The sequence below is a fragment of the Serinus canaria genome, chromosome 26 (assembly GCF_022539315.1).
Source record: "Serinus canaria isolate serCan28SL12 chromosome 26, serCan2020, whole genome shotgun sequence".
In the NCBI taxonomy this organism is placed as follows: domain Eukaryota; kingdom Metazoa; phylum Chordata; class Aves; order Passeriformes; family Fringillidae; genus Serinus; species Serinus canaria.
Window position 1 is genome coordinate 3,457,829 of NC_066339.1, and position 23,384 is coordinate 3,481,212.

Genomic DNA, 23,384 nt, shown 5'->3' on the forward strand with positions numbered 1-23,384 from the left:
CCAGATGGAGGAGTAAAAATCTGATTTTTGAGAGGCAGAGAGAAGGTGGAGGCACAAGAAAATTCGGAATAGCAGGGAGGGGTCTGAGCTGGGTGCTGGGGTTTGGGTCCCCTCCCTCTGCCTCAGTTCTGCACTGAAATCCCAATTCTGGTTAAAATCAAATAGAGAATGAGCACAAAGCTGCTTTAATTATGAATTGGTTTCATTATTGCTGCAGAAATGATTTCATTGTTCTGTGGAGTTCAGAGCTGTGTGGAGCCCTGAGCCCCTTTCAGAACCTGGTGTGGGGAGTGAGCCCAGACCCAAATCCCAGCTCTGGAGTCCAGCTTGAACCCAGAGTGACCCTGATGTCACCTGCTGGTGGCTTTAAACCCAAGGCCAGCCCTGCAGGTTTGCTCTTTTTTTTGTCTTTTAATTTAAGAAGTTTGGGTTGAAATAAAACCAATTTTGCTCCTTCTGTAAGCCACGAGTTGGAGATGCTTGTACAGGAGAGCAGCTCATTCCTTTCATTTGCCTTTTTGGTATTTTTGGGATTTATTTTCAGGGATTTCGTTTCATTTTTTGGTTTTTTAATTTCTTTAAGAGGTTTGGGTTGAAATAAAACCAATTTTGCTCCTTTATCCTTCTGTGAGCCACGAGTTCAATGTCCTTGTACAGGAGAGCAAATAAAATCTGATTTACCTGCACAAATCTTGTCTTCCTTTCATTTGTATTTTTGGGGTGTTTTTTAAGAGATTGGTTTCATTTTTTTGTTTTTTAATTTAAGAAGTTTGGGTTGAAATAAAACCAATTTTGCTCCTTTATCCTTCTGTGAGCCACGAGTTGGAGATGCTCAGGAGGGCAAACTTAAACTGAAATTTAGATGGATCAGCCCTGCTGGCTTTGAACTGACTGGGTTTATCAGCCATTAATTAATGATCATGAATTAATTGACAATGAACGGAGCCCAGTGTGGATTGTGCTGAGAGCAGGAGGAGGAGGATGAGGAGGAGGAAGGATCCTGTGCTGGGTGGAGTTTGCAGCTGAAGAGCTGAGCTCAGCTGGGGATTGCTGCCCAATCCCATTTTGGGTCAAAATCCCAGGAAAAAGGGACTTGGGAATCTTTCCAGCCCCCCCCAGCCTCTGTCAGGCCTTCCAGGAGGTGTTGGGAGTCTCAATTAGCAGCTGAAATTTAATTGGATTTTTGGTTTGCTTTGGGTGCTGTTTTGTAGGGCAGTTTTCTTGTCAATAAATGAGTTGGGATTTGATATTTTGTCTATAAATGAGCTGGGATTTGATATTCTATCAAAAAAAAGAGTTGGGATTTGATATTCTATCAATAAAAAGAGTTGGGATTTGATATTCTAACAAAAAGAGTTGGGATTTTTATACCTTGTCAGTAAAAGAGTTGGGATTTGATATTTTATCAATAAATGAGATGGGATTTGATATTCTATCAATAAAAAGAGTTGGGATTTGATATTCTATCAATAAAAAGGGTTGGGATTTGATATTCTATCAATAAAAAGAGTTGGGATTTGATATTTTATCAGTAAAAAGAATTGGAATTTTTATACCATGTCAGTAAAACAGCTGGGATTTGATACTTTATGAACAAAAAGAGTTGCGATTTTTATACCTTGTCAATAAAAGAGTTGGGGTTTGATATTTTATTAATAAAACAGCTGGGGTTTGATACTTAATCAATAAAAAGAGTTGGGATTTGATACCTTGTCAATAAAGGAGTTGGGATTTGATAGTGTATCAATAAAATAGCTGGGATTTTTATCCATGTCAGTAAAAGAGTTGGGATTTGATATTTTATCAATAAAGATTTGGGATTTGATATCCTGTCAGTAAAAAGAATTGGGATTTTTATACCTTGTCAGTAAAGGAGTTGGGATTTGATTTTTTGTCAATAAAACAGCTGAGATTTGATACTTAATCAATAAAAGAGTTGGGATTGGATACTTCTATCAATAAAAAGAGTTGGGATTTCTATACCTTGTCAATAAAAGAGTTGGGATTTGATACTTAATAAAAAGAGTTGGGATTTTTGTACCCTGTCAATAAAGCAGCTGGGATTTGATATTTATCAATAAAGCAGCTGGGGTTTGATATTTATCAATAAAGCAGCTGGGGTTTGATATTTATCAATAAAGCAGCTGGGGTTTGATATTTATCAATAAAGCAGCTGGGGTTTGATATTTATCAATAAAGCAGCTGGGTGTGATGGACAAGGTGCTGATAAAATAACAACAATTCCATTTTGGAGGTCTCAGTAAGTCCAAGGAGCAGATTTGGTTTTGTTGGTTCCAGGTCAGTGTAAATCTCTCAGGGAGCTCCTGGAAACCCCCCTGGGCAGTTCAGATGCTCCAAAGCCAGGGATCATGTGGGGAAATAAAACTGGAGGAGAAGGAGTGACAGCAGCAATCCCAAACACAGCAGAAGTTTGGTTTGTAACTCTGTGTATTTATCACAAAGAACATTCACACTCTGAGGCTGCAGTCCAGGTTTTATAAAATCCCCTCAGGAAAATGCTCCTGGTGCTCTGATGTGCTTTGTGCTCCCTGCTGGCTATAGAGGAGGGGCTGGGTTAGCAAAGTTTCCTTGGGATGGTTTTGGGCTCCAAATGCAGCCCTGGAAACAAGGATGGGACATTCCTTCTTCATTTTAGAGTGGCTGAGTTATCAGAGTTTCTTTGGGATAATTTTGGGCTCCAAACACAGCTCTGCAATCAAGGATGGGACATTCCTTGGTTTTTTTGGAGTGCCTGAGTTATCAGAGTTTCCCTGGGGTGGTTTTGGGCTCCAAATGCAGCCCTGGAGTCAAGTTGGGATTTGATACTTTTATCAAATTTCTTGTTCCTTTTAGAGGGGCTGATTGCCAGAGTTTCCCTGGGGTGGTTTTGGGCTCCAAATGCAGCCCTGGAAACAAGGATGGGATTTGATACTTTATCAAATTTCTGGCTCCTTTTAGAGTGGCTGGGTTATCAGAGTTTCCTTGGGGTGGTTTTGGGCTCCAAACACAGCCCTACAAACAAGCTGGGATTTGATACTTTATCAAATTTCTTGTTCCTTTAGAGTGGCTGAGTTATCAGAATTTCTTTGGGATAATTTTGGGCTCCTAACACAGCCCTGGAATCAAGGATGGGACATTTCTTTAGCAGCCCTGAAGGGATGAATTCCTAATTTCTTCTCCTGTTTTTAACAGGAACAGGAAGGTGGTGGATTACTCCCAGTTTCAGGAATCAGATGATGCTGGTAAATGAATTTTTTTTCCCCTTAATCTCCTTCTCATTACCATGCATATTAATTGTTCTGCTTCTAATCACATCCTCAACTCCAGTTCCAAGGAGTTTCTGTTCTTCACAGCCTGAACTGTTAATAACCATTTAAAAATCTAATCATTCTCAAATGTTTTGTGTTCCACAAACAATGGTGATAGAAATCTTCTTATTTCCTGCTCTTGTTGCTGCAGTGCCTGGAGGCTCTTGGCAGCAGGGCCTTCCTTGCTCTGTGCTCTCTGCTGGGCCAGAGGCTCCTGGATGCCACTGCTTTCCACAGCAAAAGATGGTTTTCATTTATTTCAGGGCTCCAGTTGGGCCCACATTATCAGGCATTTGGGGGGGATTGCAGCTGAAAAAAATATAATAAAAATATCATGGCATTTGTGGGAATTGGCAAAATAGTGCTGGATCACAGCTGGGGAAAATGGAATATCTGAGTTAAAATACTGGATCCCATTTGTGAAATCATCAGTGTGAATGAACAGTTCTGGATCCCATTTCTAGAAAAATATCATCTCTGTGAATTAATAAAATAGTGCTGGATCACATCTGGGGAAAATGGAATCTCTGAATAAAGTTATGGGTTGCATTTGTGAAATCATCAGTGTGAATTAACAGTTCTGAATCCCATTTCTAGAAAAAAATCATCAGTGTGAATTAATAAAATATTGCTGGATCACGTCTGGAAAAAATTGAATATCTGAATTAAAATACTGGATCCCATTTGTGAAATAATCTGTGTGAATTAACATTGCTGGATCCCATTTCTAAAAAAAATAATGTATGTGAATTAATAAAATGTTTCTGGATCACATCTGAGAAAAATGGAATCTCTGAGTTAAAGTTCTGGGTCCCATTTGTGAAATCATCTGTGTGAATTAACAGTTCTGGATCCCATTTCTAAAAAAAATAATGTATGTGAATTAATAAAATGTTGCTGGATCACATTTGGAAAAAATGGAATCTCTGAGTTAAAGTTCTGGGTCCCATTTGGAAAATAATAGAATCTGTTGAATTAACATTTCTGGATTCCATTTCTAAAAAAAAAAAATCATCAGTGTGAATTTATAAAATAGTGCTGGATCACATTTGGAAAAAATGGAATCTCTGAGTTAAAATTCTGGAAAATTTGGAAAATAATAGAATCTGTGTAAATGAACATTTCTGGATCCCATTTGTAAAATAATATAATCTGTGTGAATTCCCAAAATATTGCTGGATCATATTTGGAAAAAATTGAATATCTGAATTAAAATACTGGATCCCATTTGTGAAATAATTGTGTGAATTGACGAAATATTGCTGGATCACATTTGGTAAAAATCTAATCTCTGTGAATTTCTAGATCCCATTTGTGAAATAATCTGTGTGAATTAACATTGCTGGATCCCATTTCTAAAAAAAATATCATCTGTGTGAATTAATAAAATATTGCTGGATCACATCTGGAAAAAATTGAATATCTGAATTAAAATTCTGGGTCCCATTTGTGAAATAATCTGTGTGAATGAACATTTCTGGATCCCATTTCTAAAATAAATATCATCAGTGTGAATTAATAAAATAGTGCTGAATCACATCTGGAAAAAAAATGAATCTCTGAGTTAAAATTCTGGATCCCATTTGTAAAATAATACAATCTGTGTAAATTAACATTTCTGGGTCACATTTCTGAAATCATACAATCTGAGAATTACCAAAATATTGCTGGATCACCTTTGGAAAAAGTGTAATCTCTGAGTTAAAATTCTGGATCCATCTCTGAAAAAACTCTATTCTGTGTGAATGAACAGAAAATTTCAGGAATGTTTGGAGTTCTTGGATGATAAACTCAGTGCTGAGGTTGCACTGGTGATTCCAATGAGACAGAAATGCAAAATTGCAGTGGTTTTATTGATGAGGGGCTGGGAGGAGTTGTGCTGGGAGCTCCTGTTCCATGGTGGGAGTGCTGTGTGCTGGTGACTCCAGAAACTCGGGTGGGTGATAAATTTATAAAATAACTGAAAGCAAAATGAATCCTGTGCTCTGGTGAGCTCTGTTTGGGAGCCCTGGCTGTGCAGGACATTCCCATGGTGCTGGGGCTGCAGCAAAGCTCAAATCAGGGACTCCACCAGAGTTCAGCTGAAGCTTTCTGATATTCTTCCTTTCTGATATTTTCCCTTTCTGATATTCTTCCTTTCTGATATTTTCCTTTCTGATATTCTTCCTTTCTGATATTCTTCCTTTCTGATATTCTTCCTTTCTGATATTTTCCCTTTCTGATATTCTTCCTTTCTGATATTCTTCCTTTCTGATATTCTTCCTTTCTGATATTCTTCCTTTCTGATATTTTCCCTTCTGATATTTTCCCTTTCTGATATTTTCCCTTTCTGATATTTTTCCTTTCTATATATTTTTCCTTTCTGATATTTTCCCCCTTTCTGATATTCTTCCTTTCTGATATTTTCCCTTTCTGATATTTTCCCTTTCTGATATTTTCCCTTTCTGATATTTTCCCTTTCTGATATTTTTCCTTTCTGATATTTTTCCTTTTGATGTTCATGAAGTGCTCAGTTGGAGCTGATGAGAGCAGTTTGACCCAAACTCATTTTGTGCTGTCTGTCTGTCTGTCTGTCCTGCCCAGATGATGATTATGGAAGAGATTCAGGACCCCCATCCAAGAAAATCCGCTCATCTCCCCGAGAGGCCAAAAACAAGAGGAGATCTGGGAAGAATTCTCAGGAGGACAGGTAAAAAAAAACCAGCAGAACATTTCTCAGGGCTTGTCCTGGGTTGGGAGCAGCATCTCCTGAGAGGAATTGGCTCTTTGTTCCTCATTTTGGGTAATCCATAAACATTGGGATGCTCAGGAGGGCAACTTGAACTGGATTCTAGATGGATCAGCCCCGCTCCAGAGCAGGCTGGGAATGGGATTTGGGCACCAGGGTTGGCAGGTGCTGCATCCTCAGCTGGGTCAGGGCAAGGGGCAGCTCCTGCAGCCTCTCAGGGCACCCCTGTGGGTTCAGGGGTGGGTGGCACTGAGGGCAGGGGACCCCTGGAGGCTCTGTGGGCTCTTTGTCCCTCATTTTGGATAATCCCTAAGCCCAGAGCTGGCTTTGGGAGCTGAGTTGCCCCAGCAGCCTCAGGGCTGCCCTGCTGAAAAGGGGAATCCTGCAGAATTTCCATTTGGCAGCGCCCCAATGATTGCCACGAGATTTTTGAAATATTTTATTTTGTTTTTATGACAGATTTCAGCTTCAGGGCTGCTGGTTCTGAAGGTCCTTGAGGTTCTCCCAGCTGGTTCTTGTTCTGTCACCCCAAGATGTTTTTTATTTTCCAAATGAATGAAATGATCCAGTCATTTCAGAAAGCTTGGGTCAGACTTGTCCCAGTTCAGAGCAAGATGCACAGAATGGAATTTAAACAATGCCATAAAGACAACAGAACCCTGGTCAGGTCTGAGCTGATGGAAAATGCTGCCTTTGGCTTGCTCTCAGTGAGCAATGTGCCCAAAATGCAACACAATTAAAATTATCTATTTATTCTTTTATGATAGTAGAACTTATAATAATATTAGTAGAAATATAGATAGTGTAGATAGACATATATAGATAATAGGAATTATCATATTCCTGTTGGAATTATCATAAATAATATGATATCATATAATTTATTATCATACTTATGATATTAATAATTTATTGTATTTTATTTAATTTATGATATATTATTTATAATTATCATATAATTTATTTATTTCATTTCTAGACTGCAAATAAACCATCAGAATTGTGACTAAACTGGCAGCCATGTGTGCTGTGGCTTGGTTTGAGAGTGAAGTGCAGGTTCACCTCAATCTCATTATTTCTGATTTAAGTTTCTTTTTCTGGGATTCACAGTTTGAAATTTATCTTCCCAACCCTTCTAACTCCACAGACAGCTGAGTAATGCTGAGGTAAGTCCAGGAGAAGTGAAAATTCTCAGCCTGGACATCAGTTTGCTCTCTAGAAGTTGTTTTCCACACGGGGGTGACTGAAATCCAACTGCCACAAGCACTCAGACTTTGTCCTTCTGTCATTGCAGTGAGGACTCAGAAGACAAAGATGTGAAGACCAAGAAAGATGATTCACACTCAGCAGGTAACTGACAGCATTGTGCTGATTGTGGATCTTTAAATCATGTCTGTTCACACCTGTGAGAGCTGCAGGAGTAGAGTTTGAGACAGAAATTAAATTAATCTGATTTATTTGATGTCACTTGTCGCCTCTGCTGCTGTTATTTCCCATCCTGGTTTTGGGATAATGGTTTTTTGTGTGTGTGTAATGTGATGGTCCTGTACAATTTGTCTCCAGAAGTGGATCTGATCCCTTCCCTGCAGCTTTCATCCAGAATGATCCCAGAACCTTCCCCTTGGTGCCTTTTCCTTGCAGATGAAGATTTTGGCAGCGAGGACGATGACGTAGGAGCCGACGACGGCAAAGCCGACAGCGACTACGAGAGCTCCCAAAAAAGCAAAAAAGGAAAGAAAGCTAAACCAGACAAGAACAAGAGAGCAGCCTCCAAATCCAGGAAAAGGCCTGCAGGTAAAAAATAAAAAAGATAAAAAAAAAAGGAGTTTTTTGCAGAGGATCTTTGGGTGGGTGAGGAAGGCGTTGATGAGGTTGAAGTGTCCCCACGGTCACTCAGAGAATGTTTGAACTCCCTCATGAATATATGAAAATATTTTGGTGCCTGGTGGAAAATATTTTGGTGCCTGGTGGCAGGAGCTCTGTGCTCTGTTCTCAGCACAGTTTGGGGCTTTTCTCTGCAGAGGACAGCGAGGATGAGAAGGAAGATCACAAAAACGTCCGTCAGCAGCGGCAGGCGGCCTCCAAAGCAGCCTCCAAACAGAGGGAGATGCTCATGGATGATGTGGGCAGTGAGGAGGAGGAGCAGGAGGATGATGAGGCACAGTTCCAGGAGAGTGAGTAAAGGGGATTGGGAAAAGGGACAGCACAGGAGACACAGATTGTTTTTGCTGGGACACTGAGGATGGAAATTGTGCTGCTCATTTTCCCTGTGCACGTTGGAGTTGGTGCTCCAATTTTCAGCAAAGCTTTGTGTGTGTGTCCCACAAAATTTGGGGGACAAATCCCCTTCCCAAGGGATCTATTGATCCCTTCCTTCCCTGCAGTTTTTATCCAGACTGAGATTTAAATCATCAAGGACTTAAATTACAGAAATGGCAACTTTGGCAACTTTGTGTAGCTTGAGTTGGAACCTGGGATGAATTTGCAGCACTTGTGGTTCCTGCAGGCTTGGTCCTGGTCAGTGGGAGAAAAACCAGAGCTTCAAAACTGCTGTGGAACTTCTGCTTCAAAACTGCTGTGGAACTTCTGCAGCCCAAAGTTTTTAAGCAGGAAATCCTTAAATAACTGAAGAGTTCACTCAGTCAATCTGTGACACGAGAAATTTCATCTCGGTGCCTTTTCCTTGCAGATGAAGCTGGTTTTTGTCCCAGGGATGTGAGTGTGTGTTTTCCAGAGATCCATTTCTTTGTAAGCAGCCCTGAGAGATAATTGTCAACTTCTCAATGCTTTTTTTTCTGCTTTTTGCTGTCTCTGTGGCATTGCTGATGTAAAAACCCACTCAGATTTTAAAATGGAAACCCACAAGGTCTCAGAGTCTGAATCCACAATTTCACTGGCACATCTCAGCTGAATCTTTTCCTTCCTTTTTGGTTTTTTTCCTCCCCAAAAAACCTGAAATTTCCTTATGCTTCCAGCAGATTCAGGAAGTGATGAAGACTTCCTCATGGAAGATGATGATGACAGTGACTATGGCAGTTCAAAAAAGAAAAACAAGAAGGTCTCCAAGAAATCCAAGCCAGAGAGGAAAGAAAAGAAAATGCCCAAGCCCAGGCTAAAGGCCACAGGTGAGTCTGAGCAAGGGAAGGGGCTCAGTTTAAAACCCAGATTTGTTTGAAATCCTGGGGTCCCACAGAAATGTTGGAAGGGCCAAAATGCCATGATTGAAAGCAGCAGTGGGGAGTGATGAGCTGGCTTTGATTCCTCCTCCAGGCCTTGATTTGGTGTCCTGATGGTAAAAACTCATGGAAACCTTCCCTGCTGAGGGGCTGCATTCTGCCTTGGTGTCTCACAGCCAAGTAATTAAAAATTGTGGCTTTGTTGGAGACTTTGTGATGTTGTCAGGGTGGGGAAATGTGAAGCAGAGGAAAACTGGATGGATTTCTGCAGGAAATTTCAGATGCTGACAGCACTGAGTGCTCTGCTGGGACAAGAACTGTGTCCATTTATGATGTCCCATCCAGCAATTAGCCAGGAGCTGCAATTAAACACCTTTAAAACCTCATTAGATTGCTCTGCTCATTGGGAGTGCTAAAACCACCGTGCCTGTGCTCAGACTGCTGCTGGATGATTTTGAAATCCCATTTTCTGGGAGTTTTTCTGCCTTTTTGCTGCTGAGTTTTACAAGGTTTTTCTTTTTCCAGTGACCCCCAGCCCAGTGAAAGGCAAAGGGAAGGCAGGTCGCCCCACAGCTTCCAAGGCAACAAAAGAAAAAACCCCATCCCCCAAAGAAGAGGATGAAGAGCCTGAAAGTCCCCCAGAAAAGAAAAAATCAGCCAGCCCTCCACCAGAAAAGTCAGGGGATGAGGGATCTGAAGATGAAGCACCCTCTGGTGAAGATTAAAATGGCAGTTGAGGAAAAAAAATCTTTGTTTAAAAAAAAAAAAAAAAAAAAAAGAGGAGGAAAAAAAAAAAAAAGGAAAAAGGAAAAAATCCTTAGGGGTAGAACACGGTTTTGGCTGTGGCTTGACTCATGGGCTTTGAATGCTGTCTTTCCTTTCAGCTGGTGACTCCAGTGTCATTCTTGTTGAAATCAGAGGAAACCCTTCCACAGGCAGGTTTGGAAGATGTTCTCTGTTCTCCCTCCCCTGCCAAACCTGAGGAGCCATTTGAGACCCATCCCCAGAGCATCCAATATTTGATTTGTTTTCAAGGGACACTGCAGTTGTGAAGCAATAAGGTTTGAGACTGATCTGTGGAAACCAATCCTTCAGTAGAATAGATTTTTTTTTTTTTTGTTTCCCCAGTGCTGGTAAGAGCTGTTTAAAACTATTATATTTGGAATATATGGAAAAAAAAATAATAATGAAGCTCTGCTCTAACAGGCTTTGAGAGGAGTTCACTCTCAGCAGAAATGCAGCTGGGCTAATGCCAGTGGAGGAGGATGGAGCACAGGGAGGAATCCTGTGGTTCTTGGATTCAGGCACGTTTTTCATGGAAAGCAATCAAGAAACTCAGAGATGCTCCAGAGTCTTTGGTTTAGAACAGATCCTCCAGTCAGGGTGGGAGATCTTTTGGTCAGAAAACTTTCTGCTGTAGGCAAATTGCAGCCCATTGCAGAGAAATTCAGATATTCAACCTTCACCCTTCTTTTATTCCTTCTGTAGAGGGGCAGAACAGGGAAGAGAAATTACAAAATCATTTTTAAAACTGCTCTCCATTGGCTATGGTGGGAAATGGTTTTATTTAGATTTTTCCAAGGAAGAAAAAAAAAAAACCAAACCAAACCAATGACCAGATAATGTAAAACAAAATTCTTCAGCTTTTGGGGTGAGGGCTGTGCTGTTGTGGGTGTGGGCAGAGGGTCTGCTCCCTGCAGGTGCCCTGAGTGTTCCCTTCCCTTCCCTTCCCTGCCCTCCTGGTGCCCTCAGCAAAGCCCCAGGGGTGCCTGGCACGGGGGCACAGCGGGCACTGGGCAGCCCAGGGGTCTGTGGGGTCAGCTCCCCTTACACCTGGGGGGTCTGTGGGGTCAGCTCCTCATCCTGTGGGGTCAGCTCCCCTTACACCTGGGGGGTCTGTGGGGTCAGCTCCTCCTTCTGCCTGTAGGATCAGCTCCTCATCCTGTGGGGTCAGCTCCCCTTCTGCCTGTAGGATCAGCTCCTCATCTGTGGGGTCAGCTCCTCATCCTGCCTGTAGGATCAATTCCTCCTCCTGTGGGATCAGCTCCCCACCCTTTCTGTGGGGTCTGTGGGGTCAGCTCCCCTTCTGCCTGTAGGATCAGCTCCCCTTAGACCTATGGGGTCAGCTCCCCTTCTGCCTGTAGGATCCAGCTTCTCATCCTGTGGGATCTATGGGATCAGCTCCTCACCCTCCCTGCAGCATCTGTGGGGTCTGCTCCCCTTAGACCTGTAGGATCAGCTCCTCATCTCTCCTGTGGGGTCAGCTTCTCATCCTGTGGGATCTATGGGATCAGCTCCTCACCCTTCTGGTGGGGTCTGTGGGCTCTGCTTCCCTTCTGCTTGTGGGCTCTGTGGGATCAGCTCCCCAGTTCCTGTAGGATCAGCTCCCCAGTTCCTATAGGATCTGTGGGCTCTGTAGGATCAGCTCCCCAGTTCCTGTGGGCTCTGTGGGATCAGCTCCCTGTTCCTGTAGGATCTGTGGGCTCTGTGGGATCAGCTCCCTCTTCCTGTAGGATCTGTGGGCTCTGTAGGATCAGCTCCCCAGTTCCTATAGGATCTGTGGGGTCTGTGGGATCAGCTCATCAGTTCCTATAGGATCTGTGGGCTCTGTAGGATCAGCTCCCTGTTCCTGTAGGATCTGTGAGCTCTGTAGGATCAGCTCCCTGTTCCTGTAGGATCTGTGGGCTCTGTAGGATCAGCTCCCTGGTTGCAGGTGTGGCCCTCCCCAGCCCAGCAGGACCTGCTGCTGCCATCTCAGCTTTTATCCCGCAGCCAAATCCTTCCCTTAAACTTCTGACTCCCTCCCAAACCTCTCACCCCTCAGGCAGCTCCTGCCACCTTTCCTGCTGCAAACATTACAAACTGGACCTGCCCTTTTTTAGTCCTTTTTTAGTTGGATTTTTCCCCAAACCCCCCTGTGCTCTCCTGTTGCTCCCCTCCTCTTCCAGCTGCCAAACTTTGCCTCCTCCTTGGGGTTTTCCTTTTCATTTCTGTGTGCCAGAGGTGGCACAGGGCAGCTCATGGATCACTTGGGATTCCTGCTGGCAGCAGCTTCTGAATCCTTTTGGGATTTTGGAGATTCCCTCCAGGTGAAGCTCTAAAAACAATCAGGATTTTGGAGATTCCCTCCAGGTGAAGCTCTAAAACCATCAGGATTTTGGAGATTCCCTCAAAGTGAAGCTCTAAAAACCATCAGGATTTTGGAGATTCCCTCCAGGTGAAGCTCTAAAACCCATCAGGATTTTGGAGATTCCCTCCAGGTGAAGCTCTAAAACCATCAGGATTTTGGAGATTCCCTCGAGGTGAAGCTCTAAAACCCATCAGGATTTAGGTGAAGCTCTAAAACCCATCAGGATTTTGGAGATTCCCTCGAGGTGAAGCTCTAAAACCCATCAGGATTTTGGAGATTCCCTCCAGGTGAAGCTCTAAAACCATCAGGATTTTGGAGATTCCCTCCAGGTGAAGCTCTAAAACCCATCAGGATTTTGGAGATTCCCTCCAGGTGAAGCTCTAAAAACCATCAGGATTTTGGAGATTCCCTCCAGGTGAAGCTCTAAAACCCATCAGGATTTTGGAGATTCCCTCGAGGTGAAGCTCTAAAACCCATCAGGATTTTGGAGATTCCCTCCAGATGAAGCTCTAAAAACAATCAGGAAGGAGCCTGAGTCCAGCTCAGGTGGGGGATGGAATATTCCAGCATTGTCCTGTGGGATTCCCTGGTTTTTATTGAGGCTGGCAAATTCCTTCACCTTCTAAAAATTGAATTTCTCTGACATTCTTGACTCTCCTGGAATTACTGTTGCAGTTACAATAAAGATGATGTTGTTTCATTGGAAATCTATTTTTAGTTTTTTACAATGGTTTGAATTTATTTTTATTATTTTTATTTTTATTTTTAATTTTTATTTTTATTTTTTTCTTCCAGAACAGCATCAGGCTGCAGGGAAATCTCACTTAGAAAAAAGAAAATGTAATTCCCTCTCCTCTCCCCCAGCTCCTCCCACCTGCTGGGAGAGCAGAAATTCCCTCCACTTTTTGGGGTAATTCTGGGAAATTCTGGCCACTTTTGGAAAATAAAACCCATTCAGAGCAAACATTTGCACCAATAAATCTCTGGTTCCCAGAGCTGTTCCCCAAAATATTTCAAATATTTGGGGTTTCTGTAAATTCAGGTGTGCAGGGGCAGTTCAGGGCTCTGGTTCTCACCTGATGCTCTCTGAAGTTTATTCTGAGACTCTCAAATTTATTTTTGGTTGTTTCATTTATTTTTTTCTTCCTGAAAATCCTTTTTGGTTTATTTCAGTTCAGGTTTTGGGTTGTTTTCTCCTTTTTTTCACAGAACTTTCTGCTTTCTCCCTCTCCCTTTCTGCTGGCTTGGAGGCTCCCTGATGCTTTGTTCTGTCTCACAACCCCCAAAATGTCCAGATTTTCAGGATTTTCAAATTTCCAAACCTGTTTTGGTACAAACTCTGAGCCCTGATGGTTTCTGGTAGGAAAACACCAATTTCTCATTTTCACAGACAGGAGCAATGAGCCAGGGGAATATTTCTATTATTTTCAATATTTTTATTTTAACATCATTTTACAGCAGCCTTCACCTTTTAAATCAACAATTTAATTGGAATTAATTTGTATTAAACATTCTGGAAGTAAAATTGGGGAAAAAATGATTTTTTTTAGGAGCACCAAGAGATTTTTATGGAGCAGAAAGTTTCACTCACAGGAGGAGCCTCTGAAAAGTTTCTGTGTCCCACAGCTGTAAAATGGATTTATTCCCAAATTCCCTCAGTCCTGCTTGGTCCTGATTTTAAAATTCCAGAGTTCCCATCCTGGCCCTGAATCCTCTCAGCAGCTCCAGCTCTGAATGGGTCAAAATCAGGGAAAATCTGAATTTATGCTGGGGATGGTTTGGGGGAACAATGAGCTGAGTTCAGGGGGTCAGGAAAGGATTAAAAATGGGGCAGCTGAGGAGCTTTAATCAATTTGAAATTTTTCCAGGCAGAGAGAGGGGGGAGAGAGGCACAGTGCAAAAATCTGAAATTCCTGAGAGGTTTTTTTCCTTTTTTTCTCCCTTTTTTTAAAAAATATTCCCTCCAGTGATGCCCCCAAAGGTCCAAGAGCCCTGAGGTGAGGGAGGGAAGGAATCTGTCCCATGCTGGAAACTTCTGGAGCTGTAAGAAAAAAATAACAAAAAAAAACCAAACAAAAACCCCAAGCTGGTGCTTTGCTTTCCTGTCCTTCTGTTTGGGAAGTGTTGATTCTTCTAACAGATCCTAAAAGCTCCAAAGGGACCCGGGAATTTGGGAATTTGCTGGAGAATTCTTTCATCTCAGAGGGGAGGAGTGGGAGCAGTTTATGAGGGACTGGCAGAGTCTTTGGCTGTGTGAGCTTGGGGAGGGGTTGGTGTCACCTCTGTCACCTCTGTCACCCAGAAATGATCAATTCTGTGTTTGAGCAGAGCTGGGGAGCCCCCCTGCACTTTTGGGGTGCTGCTGGAACAGAAGCAGCGCTGATGGTTTGGAGAATTCTTTCATCTCCTGGAAGGAAGGAGTTGGAGCAGTTGGGAGGGACTGCAGAGTCCTTGGCTGTGTGACCTGGGGCAGGGCTTGGTGTCACCTCTGTCACCCTGAAATTACCAATTCTGTGTTTGAGCAGAGCTGGGGGGTCCCCTAAACTTTTGGGGGTGCTGCTGGAACAGAAGCAGTGCTGATGGTTTGGAGAATTCTTTCATCTCTCAGAGGGGAGGAGTGGGAGCAGTTGGCTGTGAGGCTTTGGGAGGGGTTGGTGTCACCTCTGTCACCTCTGTCACCCAGAAATGATCAATTCTGTGTTTGTCTGACCTGAGCAGAGCTGGGGAGCCCCCCCTGCACTTTTGGGGTGCTGCTGGAGCAGAAGCAGCGCTGACATTGTGGGGAATTCTTTCATCTCAGAGGGGAGGGACTGCAGAGTCCTTGGCTGTGTAACCTGGGGAGGGGTTGGTGTCACCTCTGTCACCTTGAAATGACCAATTCTGTGTTGGTCTGACCCCAAACAGAGCTGGGGGTTCCCCTGCACTTTTGGGGTGCTGCTGGAACAGAAGCAGCGCTGACATTGTGGGGAATTCTTTCATCTCTCAGAGGGGAGGGACTGCAGAGTCCTTGGCTGTGTGACTTTAGGAGGGGTTGGTGTCACCTCTGTCACCCAGAAATGACCAATTCTGTGTTTATCTGACCTGAGCAGATCTGGGGGGATCCCCTGCACTTTTGGGGGTGCTGCTGGAGCAGAAGCAGCGCTGACAACCTGTCCAAGGAGGAATTTTGGGCTTTTTGGAGCCCAGCAGAGCAGGGAGAGCCAGCCCCGAGCCCAGCCTAGCTGGGAATCACATCCCAGCCTTCCCACCTGAGGAGCTGGATGGGTTTGGGGTGGAACTGTTGGGTTTGGATGGTTTGGGGTGGAACTGTTGGATTTTGGGGCCCAGCCCAGCCCAGCCCTGCCGGGGTGCTGGCCCAGCATGCTCCGTGTGACTGCAAACGCTCTGTACAGAGGGGCCAGGGTTTTTTATATATATATTTTGGGATGGGGGGAGGGAGGAGGGAGGGTGCAGATCCTAAAAGCAGCTTAAGCCAGACTTCAATGTGTGTAAAAACAAAAAAACAACCCCCAAACCTTCGGTGTGTGAGTGCGAGCAGGAGCGGCTGCCATCCCATTATCCCATCCCATCCCATCCCAGTTATCCCATCCCATTATCCCATCCCATCCCATCCCAGTAATCCCATCCCATCCCATCCCATCCCATCCCATCCCATTATCCCATCCCATCCCCTTTGTGTTCTCAGCAGTTGGGAGCTTTTATTTTCTTTTTTTCTTTTTTTTTTTTTTGTTTAATCCCCTTTTCCTGCAGAAGCAATTGTTACAAAAAGAAAAAGAATTGTAAATAAGAGCTAATTTTTGTTGTTGTTGTTGTTTGCCACGGTGTCACAGCAAACCCTGTGAAGGTGGAGGAGGAGACTGGCAGCATTTTCTGGTGTGCAAGGAATATTTTGTCTTGAGTATCTGCAATCCCCTGGTCAGCTTTTAGAAGAAAAAAAAAATGATTAAAAAAAAAAAATAATAAAAATCAGGCTCTTTGCAGTTCCTCTCCCTGTCCTTTTTTTGAATTTTTATTGTTAATTTTTGGTTAATTTTCCAAGCAGGAACAAAGGGGCAGCTGCAAACAGCCAGCGGGGTTGGGAGCTCTGGGATCCAGCCTGGTACCAGGAGCTCAACCTGGATGGAACATTCTTGCTTTATTTCAAACTCCAAACTAAACCAAACCACCTTTTATTTGGGTTTTTATTATTATTTTAAAAAAAGGGGTTGAAGTGAACAGGACTGTTGGCCACGTTGGTGAATTTCTAGCTGCAAACATTTCATGGGTAGAAAATCGTGTGATGGTCTTTTTTTTTTGTGCTGATTCATTTCCCAGATTCCCAGTCTCTGTATGTACCTGCAAAGAAAGAAAAAAAAAAAAACACACAAAAAAAAATAAAAATAATAAAAATAAAACTAAAATAACCAAGCCAATGCTTTGCTTTGATTGAAAAAAGGGTTCGTGGGACTGCAAACCTGCTCCTGAGCTCTGTTTGAAGTCGGTGTTTCCTTCGCTTGTATTTTGTATTAAACCAGAACCACGAGGGTAAATCCCAGCCCTTTCTCCTTCAGCATGTTGGAATTGTGTCCCCTCCTTTCTTTCTCTCCTTTTTGGAATATATTCAGCAACTCATTCTTCTGTATCTTTTCTTTTCTTTTGTAAACTTTTTGGTTTTGTTTAAAAATGGCTTTATAAAAGGGCTTTTATAACCCATGGGCACGGCTGGTGTGGTTTTTGTGCTGCTCCAGGGGGGGATTCATCCTGGCAGAGGGAAAATTGTTCATTTTCCAGGATTTCTGGGAATTTTGGGGTGAAATCCTTGGAATTCCCTGAGGAGGGGAAGCTGCTGTGGGCCAGGGGGGACTTTGGAGAACTGAAATGGAGACAATAAATAATCCAGAATGAAAGAATGAATTACATAAAAGGGAGAATTAAATAATCCAGATTTTAATAATTAAATGATTAATTAGGTAAAAGGGGAGAATTAAATAATCCAGAATGAAAGAATTAATTACATAAAAGGGAGAATTAAATAATCCAGAATAAAAGAATTACATAATTAATTAAGTAAAAGGGGAGAATGAAATAATCCGGAATTAAATAATTAATTAAATAAAAGAATTCAATAATCTGGAATTTAATAATTGAATAATCAATTAAAAAGGGGAGAATTAAATAATCCAGAATTTAAGAATTAATTAAATAAAAGAGGAGAATTAAATAATCCAGAATTAATTAAATAAAAGGGGAGAATGAAATAATCCAGAATTTAATAATTAAAGAATTAATTAAGTAAAAAGGGGAGAATGAAATAATCCAGAATGAAAGAATTAATTAAGTAAAAGGGCAGAATGAATAATCCAGAATGAAAGAATTAATTAAATAAAAGAGGAGAATTAAATAATCCAGAATTAATTAAATAAAAGGGGAGAATGAAAGAATCCAGAATTAAATAATTAATTAAGTAAAAGGGGAGAATGAAATATTCCAGAATTTAATATTAAATGATTAATTAAATAAAAGGGGAGAATGAAAGAATCCAGAATTAAAGAATTAATCAAATAAAGGGAGAATGAAATAATCCAGAATGAAAGAATTAATTAAATAAAAGAGGAGAATGAAATAATCCAGAATTTAATAATAAATAATTAATTAAATAAAAGGGGAGAATGAAATAATCCAGAATTTAATAATTAATTAAATAAAAGGGGAGAATGAAAAAATCCTTAATAAATAAAAGGAGAGGATGAAATAATCCAGAATTTAATAATTAATTAAATAAAAGGGGAGAATGAAATAATCCAAAATTAAGGAATTAATTAACTAAAAGAGGAGAATTAAACAATCCCTGCTTTCCCAGGCTCTTCCTGGAATATTTTAAATTCCAAAACCAATTTAGGGAGAGCTGAGAGTGGGGACAGAGCCCTTGGGGTGTCACCTTCCCCTCCAGGAGCGTCCCCTGCTCCGTCCCTGCAGTTGGGAAACTTCCACTGGAAAATTTCCCCGGGAATTTGGGATAAATCATCCTTTGCTGTTGCCATGGCAACCGCGGGATGGGCTGGGCTGGCCCCGGAGCTCCGGGAGATTCCAGCGCCGTTCCTGCCGCTCCCGGGGCGGATTTCGCATCTTCCCGGTTCTTTCGGATCTTCCCCAGTTCGGGTTTTCCCCAGTTCGGGTTTCCCCGATTTTGGATTTTCCCGATTTTTGGATTTTCCCGATTTTGGCTCATTTTAATGCGCGGCCGTTCCCGGTCTGCGCCAGCAGGGGGCGCTGGCAGGGCGAGCGGGAACCTCTGGAATGGGATTAAAACATCTGGAATGGGATAAAAATATCTGGAATGGGATTAAAACATCTGGAATGGGATTTTTAAAAAACCTCTGGAATGGGATTAAAACATCTGGAATGGGAGTAAAACATCTGGAATGGGATTAAAACATCTGGAATGGGCTAAAAAAAGTCTCTGGAATGGGATAAAACCCCTGGAATGGGAGAAAAAAGAATTTCTGGAATGGGGTGAAAAATGTGTGGAATGGGATAAAAACCTCTGGAATGGAATGAAAATTTCTGGAACGGGATAAAAAAATCCCTGGAATGGGATGAAAACTTCTGGAATGGGGCGAAAATCTCTGGAATTCCACCCAAAAATGGCACTGGAATTATCTGAATGAAGATTTCTTGGAATATCTGAATGATGATTGATTGGAATTACCTGAATCATAATTTCTTGGAATAACCTGAATTATGAATTATTGAAATATCTGAATGATGAATTATTGGAATATCTGGATGATGATTTACTGGAATTATCCGAATTATGATTTATTTGAATTATCTGAATGATGATTGATTGGAATATCCAAATTATGATTGATTGGAATGTGTGAATGATGATTGATTGGAATATCTCAATTATGATTATTGGAATATCCGAGTGATGATTGATTGGAATGATCTCTTCTTCCCAGCTCTGCCAGGGGCAGACAGCAGCTCCAGCACCAATTCCCAGTGTCACCTCTCCTGTCCCTGCAGGTTTCCAGCTCCAGCACATTCCCAGAGCTGCAGCCTCCCTTCCCTTCCCTTCCCTTCCCTTCCCTTCCCTTCCCTTCCCTGATCCGCCCGGCCCTTCCCGTCCCTTCCCGTCCCTTCCCGTCCCGTCTCCCTTCCGGCCCGTCCCGTCCCTTCCTTCGCTCCCTTCCCTGCTCCTTCCCTTCCCTTCCCTTCCCGTCCCTTCCCTTCCCTTCCCTTCCCTTCCCTTCCCTTCCTTCCCTTCCCTTCCCTTCCCTTCCCTTCCCTTCCCTTCCCTTCCCTTCCCCTCCCTTCCCTTCCCTTCCCTTCCCTTCCCTTCCCTTCCCTTCCCTTCCCTTCCCTTCCCTTCCCTTCCCTTCCCTTCCCTTCCCTTCCCTTCCCTTCCCTTCCCTCCTTCCCTTCCTTCCCTCCCTTCCCCTTCCCCTTCCCTTCCCCTTCCCCTCCCCTCCCCTCCCCTCGGGGTCACAGCGGAGGTGACAGTGACAAACACAGCCGGGGGGAGGGGACAGGGCTGACTCGGCCCCTCCTGAGCCTCCCCTGCCCGGGGCTCTTTGGGTTCCTGCTCTTTGTGGTGCCCGTTCCTGTTTGTGGCAATGCCACCCCTGCCTGCCGGGCACAGCCACGGCTCGGGGACACCTCTGAGAGCTCTGGGGACACCTCTGAGAGCTTGGGGACAGCTCTGACAGCTTTGGGGACACCTCTGAGAGCTCTGGGGACAGCTCTGACAGCTCTGGGGACACCTCTGAGAGCTCTGGGGACACCTCTGACAGCTCTGGGGACACCTCTGAGAGTTCTGGGGACAGCTCTCACAGTTTTGGGGACAGCTCTGTCGGCTCTGGGGACACCTCTGACAGCTTTGGGGACACCCCTCAGAGTTCTGGGGACACCTCTCAGGACCCTGGGTCAGTCACAGCTTTGGGGACACCTCAGAACTGTGTGCCCCTGATGGGGAGCAGAGCATGTGAGGCTGTGCTGGGACAGGTGACAGCCACAGCTCTGGGGACACCTCTGAGAGCTCTGGGGACACCTTTCCAACCCCTGGGACAGCCACAGCTCTGGGGACACCTCCCCAGGTGAGGAGCTGGCTCTGGGGACCGGGGACAGGCAGGGAGGTGGCTCTGGGGACAGGCAGGGGCAGAGGGGTCGCTGTCGCTGGAGCTGGTGAAGTCTTGAGGCTCCTGGTGGATAAGAAATTAATGAATGAGGATGAGGAAGGAGGTGATGAAGCTCTGGAGGATGAGGAGGGAGGTGATGAAGCTCTGGAGGATGAGGAAGGAGATGATGAAGGTCTGGAGGATGAGGAGGGAGGTGATGAAGCTCTGGAGGATGAGGAGGGAGGTGATGAAGCTCTGGAGGATGAGGAGGGAGGTGATGAAGCCCTGGAGGATGAGGAGGGAGGTGATGAAGCTCTGGAGGATGAGGAAGGAGGTGATGAGGTCTGGAGGATGAGGAGGGAGGTGTTGAAGCCCTGGAGGATGAGGAGGGAGGTGATGAAGCCCTGGAGAATGAGGAGGGAGGTGTTGAAGCCCTGGAGGATGAGGAGGGAGGTGATGAAGCCCTGGAGGATGAGGAGGGAGGTGATGAAGCCCTGGAGGATGAGGAAGGAGGTGATGAAGCCCTGGAGGATGAGGAGGGAGGTGATGAAGCTCTGGAGGATGAGGAAGGAGGTGATGAAGGTCTGGAGGATGAGGAGGGTGGTGATGAAGGTCTGGGATGTCCAGAGCAGGGATCTCTCTCTGATCTCTGATCTCTCTGTGGGATCTCATCAGGCACCAGCAGCTGGGGCAGCCGTTGGCTCTGCACTTCCTGCCCTGATAAATAAATGATAAATAATTATAGATATAATAATAATCCTGATTTTCCCACCTAAATAATCCTGATTTTCCCACCTAAATAATCCTGATTTTCCCACATAAATAATTCTGATTTTCCCACCTAAATAATCCTGATTTTCCCACTGAAATAATCCTAATATTCCCACCTAAATAATTCTGATTTTCCCTAAATAATCCTAATTTTACAACCTAAATAATCCTGATTTTCCCACATAAATAATTCTGATTTTCCCACATAAATAATCCTGATTTTCCCACATAAATAATCCTGATTTTCCCACATAAATAATCCTGATTTTCCCACCTAAATAATCCTGATTTTCCCTAAATAATCCTGATTTTCCCACCTAACAATTCCTGACCCACAGCACACCCTCAGTAAGAGATTTCAGCCTTCCCTACTGGCATGAACAAATAAATATTCATTTCTCATTTTTGAGGGGATCGAGGTTTCTGTGCCCTCCCTGCCCAGCTCCTGGCACTGCTGCAGTGTCCCTGAGCTGTCACTCCCTGTGCCACCCCTGTGCTCTCTGTGCCCACCCCTGCCCATGTCCTGGCACTGCTGCAGTGTCCCTGGAGCTGTCACTCCCTGTGCCACCCCTGTGCTCTCTGTGCCCTCCCTGCCCAGGCCCTGGCACTGCTGCAGTGTCCCTGGAGCTGTCACTCCCTGTGCCACCCCTGAGCTCTCTGTGCCCTCCCTGCCCCAGGCCCTGGCACTGCTGCAGTGTCCCTGTGTCACTGCCTGTGCCACCCCTGTGCTCTCTGTGCCCTCCCTGCCCATGTCCTGGCACCACTGCTGCAGTGTCCCTGGAGCTGTCACTCCCTGTGCCACCCCTGTGCTCTCTGTGCCCTCCCTGCCCATGTCCTGGCACCACTGCTGATGTCCCTGGAGCTGTCCCTCCCCCTTGGCCCGTGCCACCCTCTCAGGGACACCCAGGAGAGCCCGGGCTGTAATTTCTGCTCCTCACCCAGCACCACCCCGTGACTCAGAGCCCGGAATAGAAGAGTGGAAATGGAAATTCCCGGAGCTCTGCAGTGCCCAGCTCTGTGTGGGCACAGCCTTTGGGACACTCACTTGCTCCAGTGCTAAAGAGGGAGGAAAACACAAAAAAAAAACCCAAAAAACCCCAAAAAAACCCCAAAAAACCCCAAATAAATATTTAATCACCTGTGAACTTCTCTGACCAAAACCAGGGTCAGCTCTCCCCACCCCAATTTGGATCCTGGCCCTGTCCCAGCTGAAGTCACAGATCTCCAACAGATCTCCAGCCCAGCTCTCCAACTTTTTGTTTTTATTTTTTATTGGGTTTGGGGTTTTTATTATCGAGTTCCTCTCAGCATCTGGGCTGCCAAAACCACCTTTTTTTTTTCCCCCCAGGAAGCAGCAGTGTGGTTTCCCCTCATCACCAACCCCAGCTCCAGTGACAACAAACGCAGGTGCTCCTCTGCTTCTCCCCATCCAGCAAAATCAGGGAGGGAACAGCTGGATGGTTTTTTAGGGAAAAAACCCAAAATAAAAACCCCAAACCATCCTGCTGAAATGGGATTTTTTTAACCCTGAGAGTTCCAAAGTTGCTCCCAAAGAGGGACCAGGTGAAGATTAAAAATGAGGAATCTTTTCTGCAGCTCCTAGAGAGAGGAACAGCTGTTTCCAGGGAAAAAAAACCAAAATAAAACCCCAACCATGCTGCTGAAATGGGATTTTTTTAACCCTGAGAGCTCCAGAGTTGCTCCTAAAGAGGGACCCGGTGAAGATTAAAAATGAGGAATCTTTTCTGCAGCTCCTAGAGAGAGGAAGGAGGTGATGAAGCACCTCTAAATAAATTAAATAAACCTTTAAATAGCGCGAGGTTTGGGGTGACTTTTGGAAGTTTTTGGCTGCCCCAGCATTTTGCAAACATTCATTTTGGAGCAGCCGGTTTTCCCAGCTGCCCTCTCGGCTCGTTTTGTTCACACAAACACAAAATGAGAGATTTGCTGATTTGCTGCTGCAGATGCTCAGGGGAGGCTGCTCTGCTCTATCTCCCAGCTGTGGGTGAAGAAATGTTGATTTTTCTCCAATTTGGGGCTCAGTTTAGCCCCTGTTTGTCGAGTTAGGTGCTGATGGAATGCCTGCATCTCTCTCTGTATAAATGTCTATATTTTGGGTATAAATGTATGTATTTTGTGCATAAATGTCTATATTTTGTGTATAAATATATA

At 44.0% G+C, this 23,384-nt stretch overlaps 1 protein-coding gene across 1 annotated transcript; it reads left to right on the forward strand.

Annotated features, from left to right (window-relative positions):
- The first annotated feature begins 4 nt into the window (after window positions 1-4).
- On the forward strand, window positions 5-17,034 carry NUCKS1 (nuclear casein kinase and cyclin dependent kinase substrate 1). The gene is made up of 10 exons (XM_050984955.1): window positions 5-12; window positions 3,157-3,242; window positions 5,892-5,997; window positions 7,331-7,386; window positions 7,678-7,830; window positions 8,058-8,210; window positions 9,012-9,161; window positions 9,738-11,776; window positions 11,858-12,472; window positions 12,544-17,034. The coding sequence occupies exons 1-8, from the start codon at window positions 5-7 to the stop codon at window positions 9,935-9,937; spliced, it is 912 nt and encodes a 303-aa protein (XP_050840912.1). The 3' UTR covers window positions 9,938-11,776; window positions 11,858-12,472; window positions 12,544-17,034.
- The last annotated feature ends 6,350 nt before the right edge of the window (window positions 17,035-23,384 follow it).

Coding starts and splice junctions, on each gene's coding strand:
- NUCKS1 (XM_050984955.1), top strand. Junction 3,243..5,891: donor TCAGGAATCAGATGATGCTG/GTAAATGAATTT, acceptor TGTCCTGCCCAG/ATGATGATTATGGAAGAGAT. Junction 8,211..9,011: donor TGAGGCACAGTTCCAGGAGA/GTGAGTAAAGGG, acceptor TTATGCTTCCAG/CAGATTCAGGAAGTGATGAA.